The following is a 22,989-nucleotide window of genomic DNA, read 5'->3' as shown; positions in this document are numbered from 1 at the left end:
ATCAATGGTGCCAATTATCACAAGACTGGATAAGCCAAGATTTGCACAGCTATATATATATGACACCTAAAATGAGATTGAAAATAGAATGGGATCAATGGGAGATAATACAACCATGGAAAAGGTGATTCCCAGCACAGTAGAACAACTACAAATGATGTTGAATGAGCTCAATCCTTATGTAAAGGTGTTTTATAATGCAAGAGATATCCTCCAATAGAATCAATTACTCAACCTACACATAAGAATAATAGAAAAAAGAGGTTCCAATACAAACCAGTATAACAAACCATCATCAAATGAAATTGCAGCATTGATAGTTGGTGATGGGTCTAAAAATACACATCAACAAGATATTATTGTTCGTACCATTGACAGTAAACTTCAAAGGATAGATGAAACACTTCCAAGTTATATGCCGCTACAATATCCCTTATTGTTTCCATATGGCGAAAATGGTTGGAGCATTAACATTCCATGTGAAAGAGTTAGAATTATTAGAAGCATCGGAAGAGACATTATTTCTATAAGAGAATTTCATGCATGCCAACTTCAAGATCGAATAGAAGAAGGGAAAACACTATTACAAGGTGGCTATCTGTTACAACAATACCTAACTGATGCATATGTAGTTGTAGAGGAAGAACACCTTAGGTTTATCAAATTGAATAAAAAACAAATGAGAAGCGAGTTGTACCAAGGTTTACAAGATGCAATGACTTCAGGAAATAATGATGCTCGATTAGTTGGTCACAAGGTTCAAAGTATTGGAAATGCAATGTGTATTGAAAAGACAATTTTAAGACGTATCGGGATACGCCTTGGATATGTATAGATACAGACGAAAAATTAAGATACGCATAAATATGGTAGAAAATTCAAATAAATCCTAAGAAATATATTACCAAGTCATTTAAATGTAAAAAACTATAATTTAATGGTTTATATAAAGTATGACATATTGGGACACAATTAGTAACCTTTAAAAATGATGGAATAACTAAAATGTAAAATAAACAAAAAAAAACAAAAAATGTGAATGTCAATTTTCAAAAACCAATATAATTAATCTTAATATTTATTAGTATATAAATTTTAATAATTAATTCTAGCTTTTATTAATAAACACTTGTCATTCAATAAGAAAAGTGAAAATTTACTTAAAATAAAAAGCACATATAATCATAGCAAACAAATATGTGTGGCTCATTGGCGAACTTGTCTTTGTTAAAATCAAGTGACTAAGGTTCAAATCTTTCTATTGCTAAAATTTGAAGCTTTTACACTAACAAAACGAATTTAATGAGAGGAGATCATTAATTAAAGGAATTAATGAAAGAATTTGAAAGGCGCTAAAATTCAAATTTAAATTTAAATTTGCCTTGGAGTAATTGACTAATTAATGAAAGAGAAATTAGATTTAAATAAATGACACTAATGAGACATTCGGTATTAAATATGGATTAATGAAGCTATGTATCAAACTGTATCGGTCGTGCGAAAAGTAACAGAACAAAAGATTTCTACACGTTCTGTGTATCGGGTTTTTGTCAGAACGATACGTATCGGCCGATATTGCCCCGTTACAATATTTTGAACCTTGGTTTGTCATTGTCTTGTCTTTCCTTCTTCATTTACAAGAGGACCAAGATACATGATCCAAAACTACCAAGATACAATGGCAATATGTCAAGCATTTGGCCCTTTAGATCTTTTCATCACATTAATAGCAAATCGAAACTAGAGTGAGGTTACAACAACTATGACAAAAATGCCTTGGTTAAAATTAAATGATCATCCCGATATCATCATACATGTATTCAAAATGAAGCTCAAGCAACTACATCCCGATATTAAGGTCAAACAGATTTTTGGAAAAGTAATTACAGGTTTGTCCATACAAATCTTTATCCATTAATACGATTTCATAAACATCACATTCTTAGTTATCTTCTAACATTCACTTTGAACTTTTAGATTTACATGTCATTGAATTTCAAAAGAGAGGGCTTCTACATGCACATATATTAGTCACACTTGATCCTGATGACAAGTCTTGTACCTCTACGGATGTAGATGCAATAATTTGTGTCGAAATACCAGACAAAGATGAAGACCTTCTATTATATGAAACCATCATGAAATTTATGATACATGAACTTTGTAGAAAGATTAGCCCAAAGTCATCATGCACAACTGAATTCAAGTGTACAAAGCATTACCCACAAGAATTCTCCTCAAAAATCATTTTTAAAGAAAGTGATTATCCTATCTACCGTAAGAAGAATGATGGAAAGAAAGTAAAAGTTGGAAAATATGAAGTTGATAATTGTTGAATTGTTCCTTACAATAAATATTTGTCACGGAAGTATAATGCCCATATCAATGTTGAAATCATTAGATATTTTCAAGTTGTCAAATACTTGTACAAGTGCATGTACAAAGGATTTGACAAAGCAACCATTGTTCTCCAAACAAATCAAACTAAAGACAATAGACAAAGATAATTCAAGAAATTGATGAAATACAACAATATATAGATTGCAAATATGTATCAGCCTCTGAAGCACGTTGGAAAATATTTGAGTTCCCTTTACAACATAAGAACCCATATGTTGAATGACTACAATATCATTTACAAAATCAATAGACAATTATTTTTAGTGATACAAGTGACTTATACCATGTAGTATCAAGAACAGATATTGAGAGAACAATGTTTACTGCATGATTTGAAGTAAATGCAAAATACTTAGATGCTTGAGAATTAACATATCCAGAATTTCTTACAAAGTGGGTTTGGACCAAGATGAAAAAATTTGGACAAGAAGAAAAAAAGGCCGATCAGTTTGAAGATTATATTATGCACATCTTGGTTTTGAAGAAATATTCTACTTATGAATGCTACTACATTTAATTTATGGACCTAAGTTGTAAAGAATTAAGAACAATAGATGGCATTGAACATCCAACTTATAAGTTAGCATGCAAAGCTCTCAGCTTATTAAAAGATGATAACGAATGACATGAAACATTATCTGAAGCTTTCATTTGGGTAATTGGAAATCAATTACATCACATATTTGTAACAACTCTACTATTCAATGAAATTACAAATCCAAAACAACTATAGAATCTTCACTGAAAAGAGCTATAAGATGATATACAATCAAAAACAAGAACAAACACTCAAGATTCAAACTTTTTATCTGATCAACAATTACAAAATTGTGGTCTAAATGAGATTAACTCAATCTTGACCGAAAATGGAAAATCTCTACAACATTTCCCAAATATGTCAACTCCCACAGAGAACAACACATACAACAATATAAACAAACTTATATGGAAAAAAACTACAATATGACGAAAATACTTCAAGGAAAATTTTCAACGATTATATGGATGATTAAACTAGGAGTAAAGGAAAATATTTGAGAAAATCATTAAGTCATGTGAAACTAAAATTGGTGGGCTTTTCTTTATCTATAGATGTGGTGGTATAGGCAAAATATAATTGTGAAATACATTGATTTCAAAGTTAATATCAGAGAAGAAAAGAGTTTTCGTAGTTGCAACATTTGGAATTGCAACACTACTATTATAAGTTGGAGAACAACACGCTCAAGGTTAAAAATACCACTTGAATTACGCGAGACTTCAATATGTCTTATTAATCAAAAGTCTCAATTAATATCACTTATTCAACAAACTGAATTAATCATTTGGGATGAAGCACCAATGGCTCATATATATGCAATTAAAAGTTGACCGCACTATAAAAGATATCATAAAAGTAAATGCTCACAAGACTCCAGCAAACCCTTCAGATAAATTCTACATGTTATTCCAAAAGCAGGAAGACCAGAAATTGTTGTTGCATCATTGCAAATATTAGAATTATGGTCACAATGTCAAGTTTTCAAATTAACAACAAACATGAGGCTTCTAACAAACAATGAGACATCTGATCAACTATCAGAAATTAAAAAAAAAAATTGTTGATTGAGCCCTTCATATCGGAAATTGTGATATCAAAGGTGTTTCTCCAGAACCTGATGTTGAACCTGATTGGATACAAATACCAGATGATATTTTAATAAAAGAAGACAAGATCAAGATAAAACATTTCGTTGATAGCATATTCCCAAACATTCAACAGAAAATTTACATATGAATATTACCTATCAGAACGAGCAATCATTGCTCTACGAAATGAAGAAGTTGAAGACATAAATTCATACATTGTAAAACTTTTACCTACCAATGTCCGTACATATCTAAGTGCAGATACAATAACCAAAGAAGAAGAATTGATATCAAAGCACTCAAGTATGTACCCAATGGAATATCTTAACTCTATTAAATTGGTAGGCATTTCCACTTAGAACATGGCTTATCATCTAGAAACTTGAAAATCATGTCATAGAAGCAAAAATAATCACAGGAACACATGTTGGTCAAAGTGTCTTCTTTCTATGAGTAATAACAACACCAATAGGAATATCATTTCCTTTTTACTTCAAAAAATGACAATTCCCAATTAGGCTCTCATTTTCTATGACAATCAATAAAAGCCAATGACAAACTCTATAACATGTTGGTGTATATCTCACATATAGGCAATTATACGTAGCGGTTTTTAGAGCAACATCAAAATCTAGCTAGAAGATCCTCATAAATAACAAAAAAGAACATTTAAATGTTCATACAAGAAATGTTGTCTACAAAGAAATACTCAATGAAATTTCAACTACAATATTATGAATTGGTATTTTTTTTAAAATACTATACATCACATTATTTTCAAACTCTTGTATATTAAAATTAGAATTACCTCATATTACTTGAAAATTACTCTTGTAGGATGCCATTTTTACCAGCCCTAATTTACCTCATGTATATTCATTACCCTTATTGGGACTTCAAAGGTCGGCTTTTTAGATTCATAAGAGTCCATACCTATCAAAGAGGGCAGCAAATTCAAAAAATATGTAGGATGATCTTAATTGACCAAGAAGTAAGTAACAACATTAACTTTTCTTTGACACATATCCTTAATATGCCTAATAAAAAACTACAAACAATTTCAAGAATGAAAAGTATATAGTATATCCCACCTGCGCTCACATCTAGCTAGCCAAGATTATACAATTATCAGAATAGACATCCACCTATAGTTCACAAGCAAGACAAAAATTATAGAAATGGACAATGCTCCAGAATTTTCACTATACAAATACAACTTCATTGCATTTGACAAGATTGAACAATTCAAATGAAGAAAAACATTTATCAGTATACCAACAGATTATCCATTTTCAAACAAACACAAGTATATTTAACAATTCCTAACAACAAATGTTTTGGTTATTTTGTAAATATCATTGCAATAATTGTTTGTATAAGCAACACCTACACTATTGCTTCAGGATCAAAGAAAAGAGATGTCATTCTACTTGATGAGAAGTAAGTAATTCTCAACAAAACTCTTTTAAAAATCAAATTTGTACTATAATAAATTAAATTTTAATTATTGTATATTATGTTTTACAAATAAAGCTTAATACCAATAACTCTAACTCTATGGGACACACAAGGAGACATTACTGAATAAGAATTACTTCAAATAGAAGCAAAACCTAGTACATTAATAACTTCTTTTGTTTAAGTGACAACATTCCAAGGTTGGTAAATACTATGTTTTTTCCAACTTATAAAAAAATCATAAAATAATATACTTTTTGTCATGCTGGCTTATCACTCTCTACTAGCAAATTCACAAGAATCAACATCAATGTAGAAATAAAAGAAATAAAGAACCTCCTCTCATGGTAACACAATAATTCAGACTTATCTATATAAAATTTAAATTATATTTCTACAAAAAATAAAAATGAAATTATTATTACAAGTTTGATCAAAATGAAGAAGCAATTAAGAAATTCAAACAACAAAAAATTGCTACTTCATTAGCTCAAGAAATGTCATTAGGAAAATATACAAGCCTTACCAAATTCAAAACATTAATACAACAAAAACAAAATAAAAAAATCAGATACCGTATCTTTGCATGTATCACATCTATTGATGTTGACCGCGGATTTTGGTATGAGGCTTGCAAAAATTGCAAAAAGAAAACACTTGAATTAAATGGAATTTTCAGCTATTCAAATTGTCAACAAGAAAATATCGACACAATCATTAAGTAAATTTTGAAATACAAACTATCTTCTTAATATGTCTAAATTATGTCACACTAACAACTATGTTTAATTGTAGGTACAAAATATCCATCACTTGTTAGGACCAAACAGCAACTCAAAATTTCATTGTATTTTAACAAACAAGCTGAAAATATTATGGGAATGGTTGTACTGGAATTAAAATAAATACTCTCCAAGGTATGTCTAGTAAAATTCTTTATTCGAAGAATAACAACATTTTTACATCAATAACATCATTATAATAATATCTTCATAACATATAACCAAAAATTTATTACAGGAGGATGAATATGATTGACTGACACGTTTAATATAGTCCTTCTTATGGAAGTACCACATCTTATTAACTGAACATCCTTGACGGTTATCTCAATCTTTGGTGTGAATTGGGCTCAAGAATCAACAAGGCTATTTACTGAAATTGCAACTATCAAATCTAATAACAGTAATACTGAAGCTACAAAAGGTAAGAACTCTAAATGCACATGCACTTTCAGCATCATATGTATTCAATAACTTCATAATTTGATATACTACCTAAATTAATTTAATAATAGTTTTAAATTTCATATTACTTGGGTACATAGCCAATCAAAGATGAATGAAAAAGCAACAAAGGAAAATTAGTAATCGAACAGTCAACAGATCCACAAACTCAACAAACAAAATTTAAACCACTCTTATGTACCAAATTAAAATCTCTCTCTCTCTCTCTCTCGATCTCAATCTACCTATAATATTATATATGACTACATCAACCAAATACAATTACTATCTCCCAAAATCTCTTACATTAAATTTAATTGCTTAATTAATTGTGAATGTATGAATTAACACTAAGCAAAACCAAACAAAATACTTTTAACAAAAAATATATATATATACAAATATACAAGCCTGTGCTCAGCACGGGTAACTTCGCTATATAAGCAAGGATCCCTATAGGGTGGGAAGTACTCTCCCTTTCCCCGTCAATGAGGATGAAAATTTTCCTATCCCCATGGCTCAAATGGGGTGAGTTCCCCCGAGGATCGGAGAAATGGGAAATATTGTCATCCCTATCTAAAAAGCTTGGACACATCCAAGCAACAACTTCTACTCCCTCTATGATAGAGTCTTGTCTAGGCATTGTCAAACTTAACAATTGAACCAATGGGCAATAACCATGCAATCTAGGTGGCTAATTGGCATCCTTTTCTTTTCATGGGTTTAAATTAGTGTTTCTAAACCTAGTTGAACAATTTTTCTCTATGGGTGCCAGTTCACACCTTACCAACTGCTTGATTGATAACCCATAAACCAATTTGGACGATTTTGTGGTCAAAATGTTTGAGTTCAACATTTTTTACTAGCTTTAAAGTAAAACCATGTTATTTTCACCTCTAAGGTGCGATAAAATGGTTCAACCATTTTGGGTCAACGATGAATTAAATACATTGATTTAAAACTCATGAAAAAAAAGCTCTTTTTTGTTGCATATAGACTTGGCAAAAAGTTGACCCAACCCATGAACATGACCCAATCCAACCCAAAAAAATAGGTTTAGGGTCTCATATTTAGCTAGCCTAAATTTGAGCATGACCCGACCTGTCTTAACTCAGAAAAAATTGGGTTGGGTTGGTGTTAGACAGTGTATGCCCTTAGCTCCAATCAGATTGATTTACATTATGACAATTATTGTAAATGAATAAAATACATATTTGATTCATGTTATAGTGGTGTGTTTTTGTGTAATACCCTTAAACTAGACACTTATGAGACTTGTGTTAGTTTAGAATGTTCACAGCCGTTGGATAAGTCTGGGGAGATTTATCCTACTAAGGCTGACACTAATGTGCCGCCAAGTGTTAGGGTAGCCTGTCTCAGCTGCCAGGGTGAGACCCGAGGTCCATGCAGTGTAGGTTTACTTGAAACCCTGAACCGGACCAGATTTCCAATATTGCCCTGGACCTTGGTGATTAGTGGGCAAAACTGAAAAGTTACACCTGACCCCTAGACTCGATTATGATACTGCGCTAGGTGTCGGATTGGAATGTCTTTGATATGCCAATCAGTGAGATCCTTAGCGGGGGTCAAAACCTAGGTATGTTGGGACAGTCCGAGAATTCATCTGAGTGGGTGATCATAGTGATAGAATCAACCCCTTTGTCGGACAAAGGTAATGATCGGGGATGCACTCTCTCTGATGGAAACCAAGACTGTCGGCAGCCGATTTCAATCGTTGAAATTTGTTTTGCAAAATATATTTTATATACGGATATAAATATATATTATGGTTTCAAATTATTTGCAAAAGGTTTTAATTCCCGGGATCCATGTGAGTAGAGAGTGCAGCACTGTTCCTTGCAGCCGAGGGAGAGGTCCTCTCTTGTCGGGTAGTGTATGATCATTATGGGCTAAGAGGTTAAGTGTGAGACCATTGAGGGTAATACCTAATGGGCTAATCTTGCATCTGCCCATAGTCCCTGGGTTTTTATAAGGTGGCTTGGCCCAGGGACCACTTAGTGTAAGTGTTGGGCCCATTAGGAGTCCATGTGATGGGCTTCAGGGGGTTCACTGTCTTTTCAGTGAATTCGACCAGGCCTTGTAACAAAGGTTGGGCTAAATCCATGTGACCGATGTGTAGATCAATGTTTGGACCCCATGCCATACAAAGAAGCCCAACTGGGCAGTAGGTTGGAAGCAGTTTGAGCACTTAGACTTATTGGGCTAAAGCCCATTTCGAACTGGCCTAATTTGATTAGTTAAATAAGGGGGCGGATCTGGGATTAAATCAACAGATAGGATAGGGTTTTACCCTATCCACTCAGAGAGTCCAGATCTGAATTTAAATCTGGAAATCTCATAATGAGATTAGGAGAGAGCTGATCTAATCTACAGATAAGATAAGGGCTTATCCTTATCTCTTAAAGAGAACTCCTTATCCAAATACAGATTTGGATTAGGAAACTCCTAATGAGATTAGGAGTTCTCTTAAGCCTATAAAAGGAGGAGGGGGCGAACCATTCAGTCCATCCCAAGCATCCCAGAAATCTCAGAGATCATATCTCAGAGCATTCAGAGAGAAGACAACAACAGTGTGACTGCGCCATCTTCTCCCTGCGATTTCCTCCAGTTGCCGCCACAACCAGTTCGATCTCCATCCTTTGTAGAAGCGATCAAGAAGTGTCTTGATATCAGTCTTTGGAGAAAGGTTGATCAGAAGTCATGCTCACTGCCTCCATCGAATTCTTGCTGAAGAATTCGGTTCGTTGGACGGACCCTGCTGATTCTGCTCCACCATTCACTATGTCATCTTCAGTGAGAGCAGTCTTTGGAGTCTTTCTTTGGGCGTGAACACCTTCGTTGGGAGATATTGCATCTTCGTATCAGGTATATCCCTCTCCTACTGTTTTGGTTCAGATCTGGTTCGGTTCTAGGTTCAAGATTGATCATTGAAAAGCAGTTTTCTAAAACAGGGAATGCGATTCCCACATGGGAGAGAGAAATTTATGAAATTTTGCCCTATCTTCCTGCAGGGTTTGGCTATCCATATGATGGATCTCTCATCCCTTCAATTGGGTCATGGGTTAACCCACCAACCTGATTGTTAGGTCTAATTGGGACTATTTATATATTATTAGAAGTTTCCACTCTTTAATCATTACCATTTAGGTGGCGTTTGATAAATTTGAAAATTCATATCTGAAAAGTTAAAAAGATATTAAAAGTGTCCGAAATCTGAATAGAGGCATATATGCTTTTCTACTTTTTAGAGGATCTGAATCCATAAGTTTGTTTGTGTTGGATCAACCCTTTACCATCTGAAATTTACTATTTTACCCTTAAAACATACTATTTGGAAATGTTGAATTCAATTTGCATGATCTCATAAAAAATAATTTTCAACCTCAAAATAATATTGAAACAATACAAATAAAAAATAATAAATTAATAATTACTGATTAATAAATGAAACGATTAAAATTAAAAAAAAACAATTAATGACTATAAAAATATTAAAATAATTAATAGTTACTAATTAATAATTTACACAAATAAAAATTAATATAATTTTTAAAAATTAATGAAATAATTAAAAATTACTAGTTATTAAAAATAATTAATAATTAATAAATAACAAAAGTAAATTTAATAAAAAATATTAAAATAATTAATAATTAATAAAAATAATTTATAATTAATAATTAATAAAAATATTATTATTATTATTATTCACCGAACCACCGTTGTTGCATGTTGTAGCGGCGATGGTAGTGGCAGTGGTGGGAAGATAGGGGAGAGAGAGTCACCGCTGCAAATTGCAGTGGCGGTGGCAGAAGATAGGGCAAAGAAAGAGAGAGAGAGCTAGAGAGAGAGAGAGAGAAAGAGAAAGAGCGAGCGAGAGAGAGAGAAAAGACAAGGGGGAGAGAGAGAGAGACGCCACTACAACTTGCAATGGCGGTGGCGGTGGTGGGAAGACAAGGGAGGAAGAGAGTGAGAGCAAGAGAGAGAGAGAGAAGACAAGGGAGAGAGAGAGAGAGAGAGCCACCATTGCAACTTTCAACGGTAGTGGTGGTGGTGGGAAGACAAGGGAGGGAGAGAGCGAGCGAGAGAGAGAGAGAGGTCGAATGTTAAGGTTTTCTGGGTTTAGGGTTATTAGGGGTAAGTCGCATCATTTCTAAAATATTGGAAGGATATTTTGGACTATGCACCGACTTTAAAACACGTCTAAGTGTGTTAAGAGCCGGCCCAAGGTCTATTATTTTAGATCTGAAAATAAGATTTAGACCAATTTAGAACCAAACAAGGGGTGAGGTCTTAAAAGTAGCATTTTTAGATTTAGACCTCTGAAAAGTGCAATCAAATGACTCCTTAGTCTTTATTCATTATCGTTTACTATTTGAATTGTTGAATGTTCAAATTTTTTATTTTATGTTTGGAATTTTAAGGTTAATTCTTTTAATTTTGACACTTTCTTGTTTTTTCTTTACTTTTTAAAATTCTAATTATTTTTAAGCAGGACCCAAATTGACCCACGGGTCAACCCTAACCCAAACATTTAGGGTTAGGCTCTAACATTTGTTGGCCCAACCCAAAATTCAATCAAACCCAAATGTCTTGATCCAACCCGAACCCGAGCCACCCAACCCAATTGCCAGGTCTAGTTGTATAAAAAGCCATTTGATGATGACTAAAATGGTTGAACTAAATTACTTATTGTATGGATAAAATAATTAAATAATAAAATATTTAATTGCATACTAATTGATCTAACTTCAACTTCAGCTACTTTATAAAAAAACAGCTTTAGCTTCAGCTAACAAGGAACACCTTAAAAACTTGTTTTTTTTTTACTAAAATACAAAAAACAATAAGTCATTCAGCTAGTTCAGCTATTTTATCAAATGCCCCTAACTCTAAGCCATGGTTTCCACATACATCCTTGCCACCCTGACCGCGTCCGTCTTGTGAATAGGGGTGGCAATGAGCCAAGCTTTTCATAAGCTGCTCGAGCTCGGCTCGACTCAGTTTCAACCGAGCTCGAGCCCAATTCAGTGGCTCGATAATTAAACGAGCCAAGCTCGAGCCTATTAGAGCTTGACTCATGAGGCTTGAGAGTTGGCTCAAATATATATATATATATATATATATATATATAATAAAATTATAGAAAATAATATATATAATAAAAATATTATAATTCTTAATTTTTTAAATATAAAATAAAAAATTATATATAATTTTTATTTTTATAAAATATTTTTATAATAAAATATTTATAAAATATATAGTAAAATATTTTTATAAAATATAAAATGAGCTGAGCTGAACTGAGCTCGAGCTTATAAACTCTTAACTCGAGCCAAGCTCAAACTTGAGCTCGAGCCTTATAAAATAATTTCAAACCTGGTACTATTCGGCTCGGCTCGAATCCACCTCTACTTGTAAGGATGGCATCAGGCAACGCTTGGTGCATCGCCCCTAGTTTCTAGTTTCTACGCAAAAAGGCAACAGTCACAGACCAGTCAATTTCATGAGCAATGCCCACTATACAATTACCAAAAGCATTCCTGACCACGGATATGGATGATTATGTCCATTTTAAGTGAACCATACAGCAGCAGCAGCAACAGGGGATCCCAACGACAGAATCTTCACTTATTTCTGGCCCGTGGATCCGACGAGAATTATCTGACAAGAGATGATAGTGCTTGAGATATCTTGGGCACAACCATTGGACATCCGTCCCAGACCCAGAAAATTTTAGGGGAGAGCCGGAGAGAGAAGAAGAAATGGGTCTTACAAGTCAGAGGCAACGTCCAGCCAACCAAGCACGTTGTTTTCAGCCACGTCGCTGTGGGGGGATCATTCTCCTTCTTCGTCGTGGTCTTGTGATGTCCCCCGTCAATCCCTCATCCTCATATTATTACTGTCATTAAGATAAGATAAATGCTTGCCTCTTCTATTCTACACGTGGTGCGTAACGCGCACCCCGCTACAGAGAGAATTCTCATCGATTATTTTATGAGGCGCAGATCTGAACTCTTATTTTATTGGGTTAAATTCCGCATCTTACGGCCACGTGTCCGCATGGCATAGAGAGTTGATGGCGCAACTGCAAAAGCGGCTGTTGGTCGTTGCTATCGCTTTCGCTTCTTCCCGTCGAGGCGTTGAATAGAAATACGGAATAGCTTTTGTGGTTTTCGAGTTGTGCGCCTGGGTTTGGAGGGGTGCGTAACGTGCATAGGGCGCGAGATAGCCTTTTCCCCGTATATCTACTTTGAAAGTTCTAACAGAGATTCGAAAAAGCTCCACATTCATCTTCCCTCCGATATCTCCTTTTTCCAAGTGAACACATATAAAATTATCCAAAAAAAAGGTTTCCATTGAATTCGAAGGAGCTTCTCAAAACCCTAGATCTCTCTCTCTCTCTCTCTGTCGGAACCCTAACTTCTCCACTTTGTTGAACCTTCCATTTCTTGCTGACATCTAACAATTAATTGAAGTGTTTCTTTGTCCCCTCAAACCCTAGGTGTCTATTTTGCTATCAGTTTGCCTTGGTTTCAGTTTCCAGTAGCAATGGCAACTCGGGTTTTGGTTTGTCTGTTAGTGGCGTTTATTCTCATAGGGGACTCTCTGGCCGTTACACTCTCTTCGAAGCTCATTCATCGTTTCTCCGATGAAGCGAAGGCATTTAGGGTTTCTAGAAATGGAGAGCCGCCTGGTTCGTGGCCTAGGTGGAGGAGCATGGAATACTATCAGTTGCTCGCAAGCAGTGATTTGCAGTTGCAGAAGATGAAGCTTGGGCCTCAGTATCAGTTGCTTTTCCCGTCTGAGGGCAGCAAGACTATGTCCTTTGGAAATGACTTTGGATGGTTAGTTCAGTCATTTGTTTGCTCTCTCTCTCTCTCTCTCTCTCTCTTCCTGGTTCCTTGCTTTGTTGAATGGACATCGCTTTCTGGAGGCGGGGTTGATTCGTGGTCTATGCTTTAGACTTTGTTTTAGACTTTGAGTTGTGTAACTTATCTACCAATAAGTTTGACAAACTTTGCATATTTACGCTAACATTTTGCTGTTTATTGACACGGTCTTTGTACTTGAAGTTGGGGACTGTGAGGCCACTGATAGGAATGGTTGATGTATCATTCTACAAATTATATTTTAATGAAATGATTACGTCAGGATATTAAATTTTGGCTGAGTTGACCTTCAGCGAGTCTTTGTATTTGCATTTTTTTGGGGGGTCAGCCGGTCAGGTGTTTGGAAATATCCGAGTCAATGAGTCCATGATGCATAGCATTCGGTTCAATTGAACCTACTCGCAGATGATTTTGGGCCACTTAACCACCAACTTGTATTGTTAGCATCTCCAAGTTGCACTCTGAAGCTGGTATTTCATTCTTGATCTTATTTTGATCTATTCATGCGTAGAGGGAATTTGTACTCAATGAAGTAGTTATTACCTGACAAGTGGGACTCTACAAAATCATTATTCTACAACTAAACTGGACTCTTGACCACAACATTTACTGCTTGATGGTTCTAGCATTCAATCTTTTGTCATCATGATGTCACAAAGGAGAATTGATAACAATATTGCCAGTATTCCTTTCCAGAAAAGAAAAAGGAAAAAATATGCAAGGAATAGAAGTTAAATATTTTGACGGTCCAATATACAGCTAAAGTGTTTTTTTTAATGAAAAACAAACTTTTTTATGCTCTTCAATGGCTACGGTGTAAGCCCAGAAGTTATTCTGGTTAACAGTTCGAATGTCTCATCCAACTCTTGTTTACAATGACTGCTAAAATTTTTTTATCTCTAGGCTTGGAGCTTATAATGCTATAAATTTCTCAATTTTTCCCCTGAAGTGTAATTATAATTTTGACTACTTTATGACCAAACTTCCAGTAATTATATATCTGCCAATATCTTGGAACTTTTTCGAGTGATAGAATTATGATACATCATTGGTGGTTTTCCTTTTGTTGTTAGGAAGCAGCTTGCAGCTTTATCCTTGCAACGTAACCTTTTGTGGTTGTTGTTTCACATTTGGAATAAATTATTATTGTCAATTCTATTTTTGAACATCCACCTTATCCAATCTGCAGGTTACATTACATGTGGATTGATATTGGGACACCGAATATTTCTTTTCTGGTTGCTTTGGACACTGGGAGTGATCTTCTTTGGGTTCCTTGTGATTGCATACAATGCGCTCCACTGTCTGCTGGTTATTATAATAGTTTGGTATGCTTACCGTTTATAACTTTGGTGTTCATTCTAATGACCAGTTTTTTTATGATAACTGCTCCTTTTTATTCATTTTGGACTTCATACCACATTCTTCTGTACTTTATGTTTCTCTCACTGTGATGGAAATATCATTTTGTACATTGGACTGGAAGGGAGATGATGCATATAAAATTAAAAGGGCGAATGCATATCTTAATACAAAAGATGGCATAGGAGAGAGAGGAGGGTGGCTCATCATCAATTGATGGCCCTACTGAACAGGAAAGAAGAAGAGGAGAGTGTTCTGTAGTTACAATCAGTCAGCATGGAGATTGGAGCATATTTGGGTTGTCCAGAAGGGAATTTATGGGTTAATGTATTTGATTATAGCAACAATGGAAGATTAAATGGGAAGGATGGTGGCTCTACATTGAAGGAGAATACTGGTAATCTGGGGCAAGTGATTTTAGGTCCTAGAACCCCTCAACTATTGCATGTTTCTAGTATTTTTTCAAGGAGTTCACTTTTGCTACGACACTGTATTAGCATAGGGCTAAAACCGAAAATCATGGCCTTAGATGTAAGAAGTCACTTCATCCAATTCAAGGTGGGGCCATGGAAATACATCAAAGCTTTTGATTTAGTTGTTTCAGCACAGCGCTATGACACTGTCATAGCAAATGTGGTTTGTTTTTCAAGGCTGGAGTGGGCTATATTGCCTGGCCCATGTAAGAAGTTCAAAAGGGTGTACAAAAGAAAAGGGGCCAAGGATAAGGTTTGGAAAGCATATTGATCCTTTGAGCAACATGATTTGGATTCCTTTGATAAGAAAGAAATTTTGGGACAAATAGGGATATGGTGGATGAAATTGTTTGCAAGAGGCATTAGATGACAGAGAGGGGTGCAATTACTATTGGATGTTCAAGGAGTATTATATGATTGAAGGTGAGGGTACAGTTAGTTAGAGGAAGACATATAGAGCAAAACCCTTGTGTGGAAAGGCATTGAATATCTTTGAGAGGTAGTCAGACTTGGAAAGGGAGATAAAATAGATAAAGACAATCTTGATGATGCTATCTCATTTGGTGAAGTGGTTAAATTTGATAAAAGGATTGACCCATCCAATCCAATTAAATTTTATATGAAATGCATGTATACACATATAATTATATAAAATTTATAATTAATGTCCGATCAAAAAATTTATAATTAGTTATTCAATATTTTATATTATAAAAATCTATTTTGTATTTATTAGTGATTTAAAAAGCACAAGAACCCCCTATTTGCTAATGTTGTTCATTCATTCATCCTAATAAAATATCTTCTTAAAAAGCAATTAAAATTATAAAATCATTATTTTTTTGTGTGAAAAGTAAGAATTTAAGGGCTTGTTCGTTTCCTCTTAACTCTTATCTCTTAAGAGGAATCTTTTAACTTTAAGAGAAAAATGGTTGTTCATTTCCTCTTATCTCTTATCTCTTAAAGTGCAACCATACAACTTTTTGTTTTCCAATGATACTCCCAAAAGGACAAACAAAAACTCTCATATATAGGGCCAAAATGGATATTTGATAATTTTCAGAATTCAGAATTCAGAATTCAAATCAACATTCTCTGCAGAGTTCAGAGGAAAGAAAAATTCACCAATACCAATATACCTCTTAATGTAATTATTGCACTTTTAGATGTCAGACTTTAGAGCAAATGAACAAGCCCTAAGACCCTAACATGGACTTGTTTGGGCTTGCTTCGAGGGGCGTGGCACAAAGGCGGCTCATAGAATTAGGAATGTAATATGTTTTACATCACATTAGCTACTTACAGTAATGCAATTTAAGACCCTAACATGGACTTGTTTGGGCTAGAGGGGTGTGGCGGCACAAAGGCAGCTCGTAGAATCAGGAATGTAATATGTTTTACATCACATTAGCTACTTGAAGTAATGCAATTGAGGAAAAAAAAAGAGATTGTGGGTTTTACATGCTTGAAAATGTTTTATATGTTTGATTTTATTTTTAAATTTTTATTTGAATATGCTTTACATTTTATGTTTTTTTTTTTGATCAATAACACTTTCATTAATTCATCAGTAGAAAATTTACAAGTGGAAGTCAAACACACTTATCTTCCAAGAGTCACAAAGAACTTCAAGAAAGGAAAGAAGAAAATACAAAGATACAAGGACACTAACATTACAACTTAGCCCAAAACAAGGAATCCCTTTCTGCCCCTTGTTTTGTTAAACCGTCAGCTAGGGAATTAGCTGATCTCTTAATCCAACATGTCTTAACTTCCATCTCCCGCACCAGCCAATTGAATTCCCTCTTCTCATTGTTATACTTCCAAAGATCATTTTGTTCTTTGGTTAGCCACCCTATCACCACCTCTGAATCCCCTTCAATTATAAGTTTCTTGATGTTCAATTCCTTAGCTTTTCGGGCTCCTTCCATAACTGCACATATCTCAGCTCTAAGGGAGTCACCCACTCCAATTGGGCCTGAGAACAAAGTAGAGATGACCCCATTTTCATCTCTAAAAACACCTCCGATCCCTGATTGTCTCGGGTTTCCCCCACTGCATCCATCAAAGTTTAATTTCAAGAATCCACTAGGTGAGGGGGTCCAAGCCACACTCATTACTGACTTGGTTTGCGTGCAACTTGCAATTTCACCCCACTTCCTCAACATGTCATCCACAGTGTAATCTGTGAATATTTCCACAGATTTCAGCCATTGTACCGCCCTAAACTGTATGATAGTCCTTAAATCTGTTGTCCCTCTCTGAGTTTCTGAGAATATCCTGGAGTTCCTTTCTTCCCACAGTGTCCAACATACTGCAGCCCTAGTCCTCTCCACATTGTCCTTCCCCTTTTTAACCGCCACCTGAAGAAGGAGGGGGCAAAAAGGCCCTGCATGTTTGATGGGGGATTCTAGCTGCAACCAAACAAGGAGAAAGCCCAAACCCACAACGACCTCGCGAAGTGGCACGACACCATTAGGTGAAAATCGGTCTCCCCGTCTGCCTTGCACAGAACACACCACTGAGGTGACAAGCAAGTATTGGGTCTCTTCTTTTGGAGTAGATCACCAGTGTTGATTCTTTCTAGATAGGCTTCCCAACAAAAACTACCAACCCTAGGAGGTATAGCTCTGCACCAAACCTCACCAATAGGAAAAGGGGACAGGGTAGGACTGGTGGGCTGACTTAAGACTTTGAAGAAAGAAGCACAAGAGAAAATGCCATTGGGGTTAGGTGTCCAAATTCTAGAATCCGCCCTAGTGGGGTCCAAGACAACGTTATCAAGAATTGCAAGAAGACTCGAAATACAGTCGAAGACAACGCCTTACATGTTATGTTAATGTATTTTAATTTTAGACAATAGATTTTTTAAAACATTTATTTTAAAATTTAAGTTTTTATTATTTTTTTGTTGCATTTTTTGAAAATTTTGGCTTTTTTTTTTAATTTTCTGACTTTTTTTTTGTATTTTTGTGCCTTGCTTCAAAAAGGCATGTGCCTCGCCTTGCACTTTTAAAACACTATTTATAAGTTAAAAGTAATCAAGTTTTTTCTTTTTATTTTTCTTTCTTTTAAAGATAATGAGGTGGACTTGGATCCAATCTGAAATCCTACAGGATCCAAATCTGATCTGAGATCCCTACATCCCATCAGATTTTGGATTGGATTTGGATTTGAAGTTTCAATAGTCAGATTGGATTTGGATGTGATTGGATCCAATCCAAATCCAACCCGATTACAGCCCTAGTGGCATACATTATGCTTGCTTTTGAGAAAAGGACATGTCTTTCACTCTTTTGTTTCCTTCTCAATTTTTCTGTTGCATGCTTACCACTTAAAAGTATCATTGGTATAGAAAATACAAAAATTTCTTTGCAAAAGCATATTGAAAGACCCTTCATTTTTTTTTCTATCTCTACTTTCAAAATACAAGTCTGACACAGCTAACTTATGCATTTATTTGGATGGAATTTTGGAATTGTTCTGTTAAGGCTTGGTAACAGGTTTAGCACTTATTCCCAATGATTGATTGGCAGGTGCTCCCTGGTATTTGGGGCATCTATTATGCAGGATAGAGATCTTAGTGAGTACAGGCCATCTGAATCAAGCACAAGCAAGCATGTAAATTGCAGCCATGAGCTATGTGAATTGGGTCCAAATTGCAAAAGTCTGAAACAGCCCTGCCCATACATTGTTAACTACTACTCTGAAAATACATCAAGCTCTGGATTGCTGGTTGAGGACATATTATACTTGGCATCAAGCAATGACCATACATCTAAAAATTTGGTGCACGCTCCAGTCATTATAGGGTGTGCTCTGTTGGCTTCTATCTTCCATTTTGTGATTCCCATCTTTCTAACTGTATTACAGAATCTGGATAATAATCTTAACTGCTTGTTGTTCCTTAATTTTATGGAGATTATTGTTTTTGTTTTCTGTTATTTAATGCAGCTGTGGTAGGAAACAAAGTGGTGGTTATCTGGATGGGGTGGCTCCTGATGGTCTTCTGGGGTTGGGACTTGGAGACATCTCAGTGCCAAGTTTCCTTGCAAAGGCAGGACTCATTCGGAACTCTTTTTCTATGTGTTTTAATGAGGATGATTCAGGAAGAATATTCTTTGGAGACCAAGGTTTTGCTACCCAACAGTCAACTCCTTTTTTGCCATTGGATGGAAAATAGTATGTTTACCTGCCCTTTAATGGAGTTTTTTGTTGGATTATGAGTTTGCTTCTGTGTTTATCCTAGTTGGTTATCGGCTTTTGGCTATTTGCAACATGCTCAGGCTTTTGGTAATTAGCTTGTGATTTGGTTCAGTATCACCTATATGGTTGGAGTTCAGAGTTGTTGTATTGGTAATTCTTGTCTCAAGCAAACTAGCTTCCAAGCACAGATTGATAGTGGAACATCATTCACGTTTCTTCCAGATGAAGTTTATAAAAAAGTGACTGCTGAGGTTGTTATGTCTTTGATATCTTCACTCTTCAGTAGTTTCTTTTTTCTCTTCCCTTTTTTTACCTAAAACATTTATTGCTTTTGATGATAGTTTGAGAGGCAAGTTAATAGCACAAGGTTGAGCACTAAAGGCTTCCTTTGGGACTACTGCTATGAAGCAAGGTACATTTTGTAAACTAGTTAAAGAGATTTGGAATCTTACTTTGATATCCCTGTATTGACTACCATCTTTTCTTGTGGCACCAGCTCAGAAAGGTTGCTCAGTATTCCTTCTGTGGTTCTAATGTTCGCTCCAAACAACAGCTTTGTGGTTCGCAATCCCACTTTTCTCTTCTATGACAATCAGGTCTGTGATCTAAATGTCTAATCTTTGTTCACTTGAATGGATGAGTCAGAGTCCAAAGTGTAAGGATGCAAATGAACCTTAAAATATTAGGTTTGCAACTTCAGTTGGCCCAGCCTGAACCCAATCTTTTTTGTATGGGTAGACCTTGGATTTTTAGGCACCAGGCTGGGCCTAAAAGGTCGAACCTGACCCCAGCTTGGTTGAGGTCTCAGGTAGTGCAAGCCCAGCATGACCAAGCCTACTGACTTTATATAACATTATGTGTGCAGCTATAATTACACCATGTATGTGATATTTTGCCTGGGTTAACGTGCACATATACATACTGCATAAATTTTTCATCTTTTTCCTAATTTAAACAGGGCTCTAGGTAATGGAAAACTTGAAGGAACTGAACATGAGTAAGAAAACCCTCAAATCTGATCAACCTGCCCAGGCCTGGGCTATACCTGGATATTATATTTAGCTTGGGCTTGCTGGAAGAGATTTCTACCTGGGCTTGTGCTGGGCCTTGAGGTGGAGACTGACTCTTTGAGTTAGCCAGGATTGGTTGTAAGCCTTCCCTTCCAAGTATTCTTGCAGTAACAATGTAGAACAAAAAATTGGAAAATGGTATTCCATTCCAATATTAAATAGTTATAATTGGTTTTTGGTCCAGACTCGTGGTCTAATCTTCCTCTACCATTTACCCTCATGAGTTATACCTTTTTTATTTGATTTTTTGTCTTAAATTCTGTGTAGGTAATTCTGTAGTCTCTTCTAATTCTAAAGTTGTTTGCTTTTTTTTTGTCTTTTTTGTTGGGCCTTTTCTTCCTGATAATTAGCAATTTTATTGAAAAAGAAATGCTGTATATTATTAGGGTACAAAATCTGAAATATTGGGATGATGATGTAGTCAAGATTCCAAAGAATCTACTTTCCTTAGCTAGGCCAGGACTGTGTACCTGGGAAAAGAATTCCAAACCAGAAGGCAAGAACATTAGGGATATCAAAATGTACAATCAGAATCTCTTCTATATGATTTCAGAAACCCTTGATTTCTTAAATGTCATCAAATTTAAAAAAAAAAACCTCAACGCCTTTGGCACTCTTTAGTTTTAACTGTGCGATCTTTGTTTTCTGTACCCAACATATGATATATTTTTAAAGGTTGTTAGGTTTAAGTTAATTTATTTATGAAACATTGTTAGCCTATGGTGTTATATTGCAAGAGCTGCATCTTATTGTCTTAAATATCTGGTGATGACCTAGTTTCAAAATTCCAAAGCTTTACTTTCAGTATGAAATGATTTTTATTTTAGAAGTTTTTTTTTACAATAATAGACTTTATCATGCAGGGAGTCAGTAGATTTTGTTTAGCTATACAACGAGCAGAAGGCAATTTTGGGATTATAGGGCGTGAGTTCAATCAAACTAATTCCTCTGGAATGTTTGATCTTTTTTGCTGGATTGTCAACCCCCCCATTGGATTTTGAACAAAAGTATTTCTGATGCAGAGAATTTCATGATGGGTTATCGCATAGTATTTGATAGGGAGAACTTGAAGCTTGGTTGGTCACGTTCCAATTGTGAGTACTCGTGCTTTTGTTTCTTTCCTCTTCTAGAGTAATTTTGTGGGTTAGTTGGTGCTCAAGTGGGTACATTATTGGACCCAGAAAAATGACAAGGCGTCCTAACGTGTACCATGAAGGGAGAGTATTTTATTTCTTAATATAATCTGTTACTTTTCTCTCAATAAAAAAGGGAAATTAATTTATCAAAAAAAATAAAAAAGGGAAAGTAGAGGAACAATTTAATCACATCTTGCCAATGACCCAGTAGCTGAGATGGTCACTCGGTGGCCCTACCAAAATGGAGGCATGGGATTTCTGGGACTGCAGAACGCATAGTGCAAGCAAATAGCACTTAGAGGTTTCCATGACAGCCTCCTGGTGTTTCATGGCATTTCTTTTGTTGCTAAGCAGTTTTTGGGTCTGCAGAATGCTTAGTAAACTAACTACACTAATATACCTTCTGGTTGATTTCATGCAAAAATGGACATGTAAATGCCAACCCAGGAAATTAAAGGCTTTAACACTACGCGAAGTGAGGGCTACTTTCTGTGATCAATTCATGTTTTGATTATTTGCTGCCCCTTGGAACTGAAAGGTAATTTTTCATGCAGGTCAAGATCTCAGTGATGGTAAGGCAATGCCCCTCACACCACCTGCACATGACAGGCCTGAAAACCCATTGCCAACAAATGAACAGCAGAGCACTCCCACTGGGAGGGCAGTTGCTCCAGCTGTCGCTGGAAGGGCTCCCTCCAAACCCTCATCTGCCTCGCCACTGCTTAGCGCACCACATTTTCTCAGGATGAGGTTGCTGCCACTGCTACTATTGATATGCTTATTTCTTTCGGCCATCTAATCTGGACGGTTTTCTCTCGCATAGATCAATATATCCATCGATATCGTTTACACATGTAAATCCAGTCCTGTTAGTGTTTTTGATTTTGTCCAATGTAGTGTTTTTTTTTTTCTTCATTTTTTTGTGTCCAAGTGGCGATTTGATTGACTGGTGCTTGTAGGAAGTCTTTCTTCCCCTCCCCCCTTCCATTGGGGTTACATAATTTGTTTTTGTTTTCTTGTCATTCAATCTTTAATCATTAGTATAAATTAATGCAGTTGTTGTATAGTCTTGGTTGATCTTTCAGTTGCGAGCTTTAATGCCCAAGTGGTGA

The 22,989-nt window shown here is 35.5% G+C and overlaps 1 protein-coding gene across 2 annotated transcripts; it reads left to right on the top strand.

Annotated features, from left to right (window-relative positions):
* The first annotated feature begins 13,018 nt into the window (after positions 1 to 13,018).
* LOC104605910 (aspartic proteinase-like protein 1) lies at positions 13,019 to 22,958 on the top strand. Of its 2 annotated transcripts, none has more exons than XM_010270859.3 (10): positions 13,019 to 13,585; positions 14,820 to 14,958; positions 19,036 to 19,277; positions 19,420 to 19,647; positions 19,784 to 19,922; positions 20,013 to 20,083; positions 20,168 to 20,267; positions 21,605 to 21,665; positions 21,764 to 21,835; positions 22,432 to 22,958. In XM_010270859.3, exons 1-10 carry the CDS (start codon positions 13,290 to 13,292, stop codon positions 22,674 to 22,676), a joined length of 1,593 nt encoding a protein of 530 aa, XP_010269161.1. In that variant the 5' UTR covers positions 13,019 to 13,289; the 3' UTR covers positions 22,677 to 22,958. The 2 variants fall into 2 exon arrangements, with proteins under 2 accessions (XP_010269161.1, XP_010269163.1); XM_010270861.2 differs by having other exon boundaries at positions 13,020 to 13,585; positions 19,002 to 19,277.
* Positions 22,959 to 22,989: the final 31 nt, after the last annotated feature.

The sequence above is a fragment of the Nelumbo nucifera genome, chromosome 1 (assembly GCF_055504915.1).
Source record: "Nelumbo nucifera cultivar China Antique chromosome 1, China Antique-T2T, whole genome shotgun sequence".
NCBI classification, from domain to species: Eukaryota; Viridiplantae; Streptophyta; class Magnoliopsida; order Proteales; family Nelumbonaceae; genus Nelumbo; species Nelumbo nucifera.
This window is presented reverse-complemented; position numbering and strand designations above follow the sequence as displayed.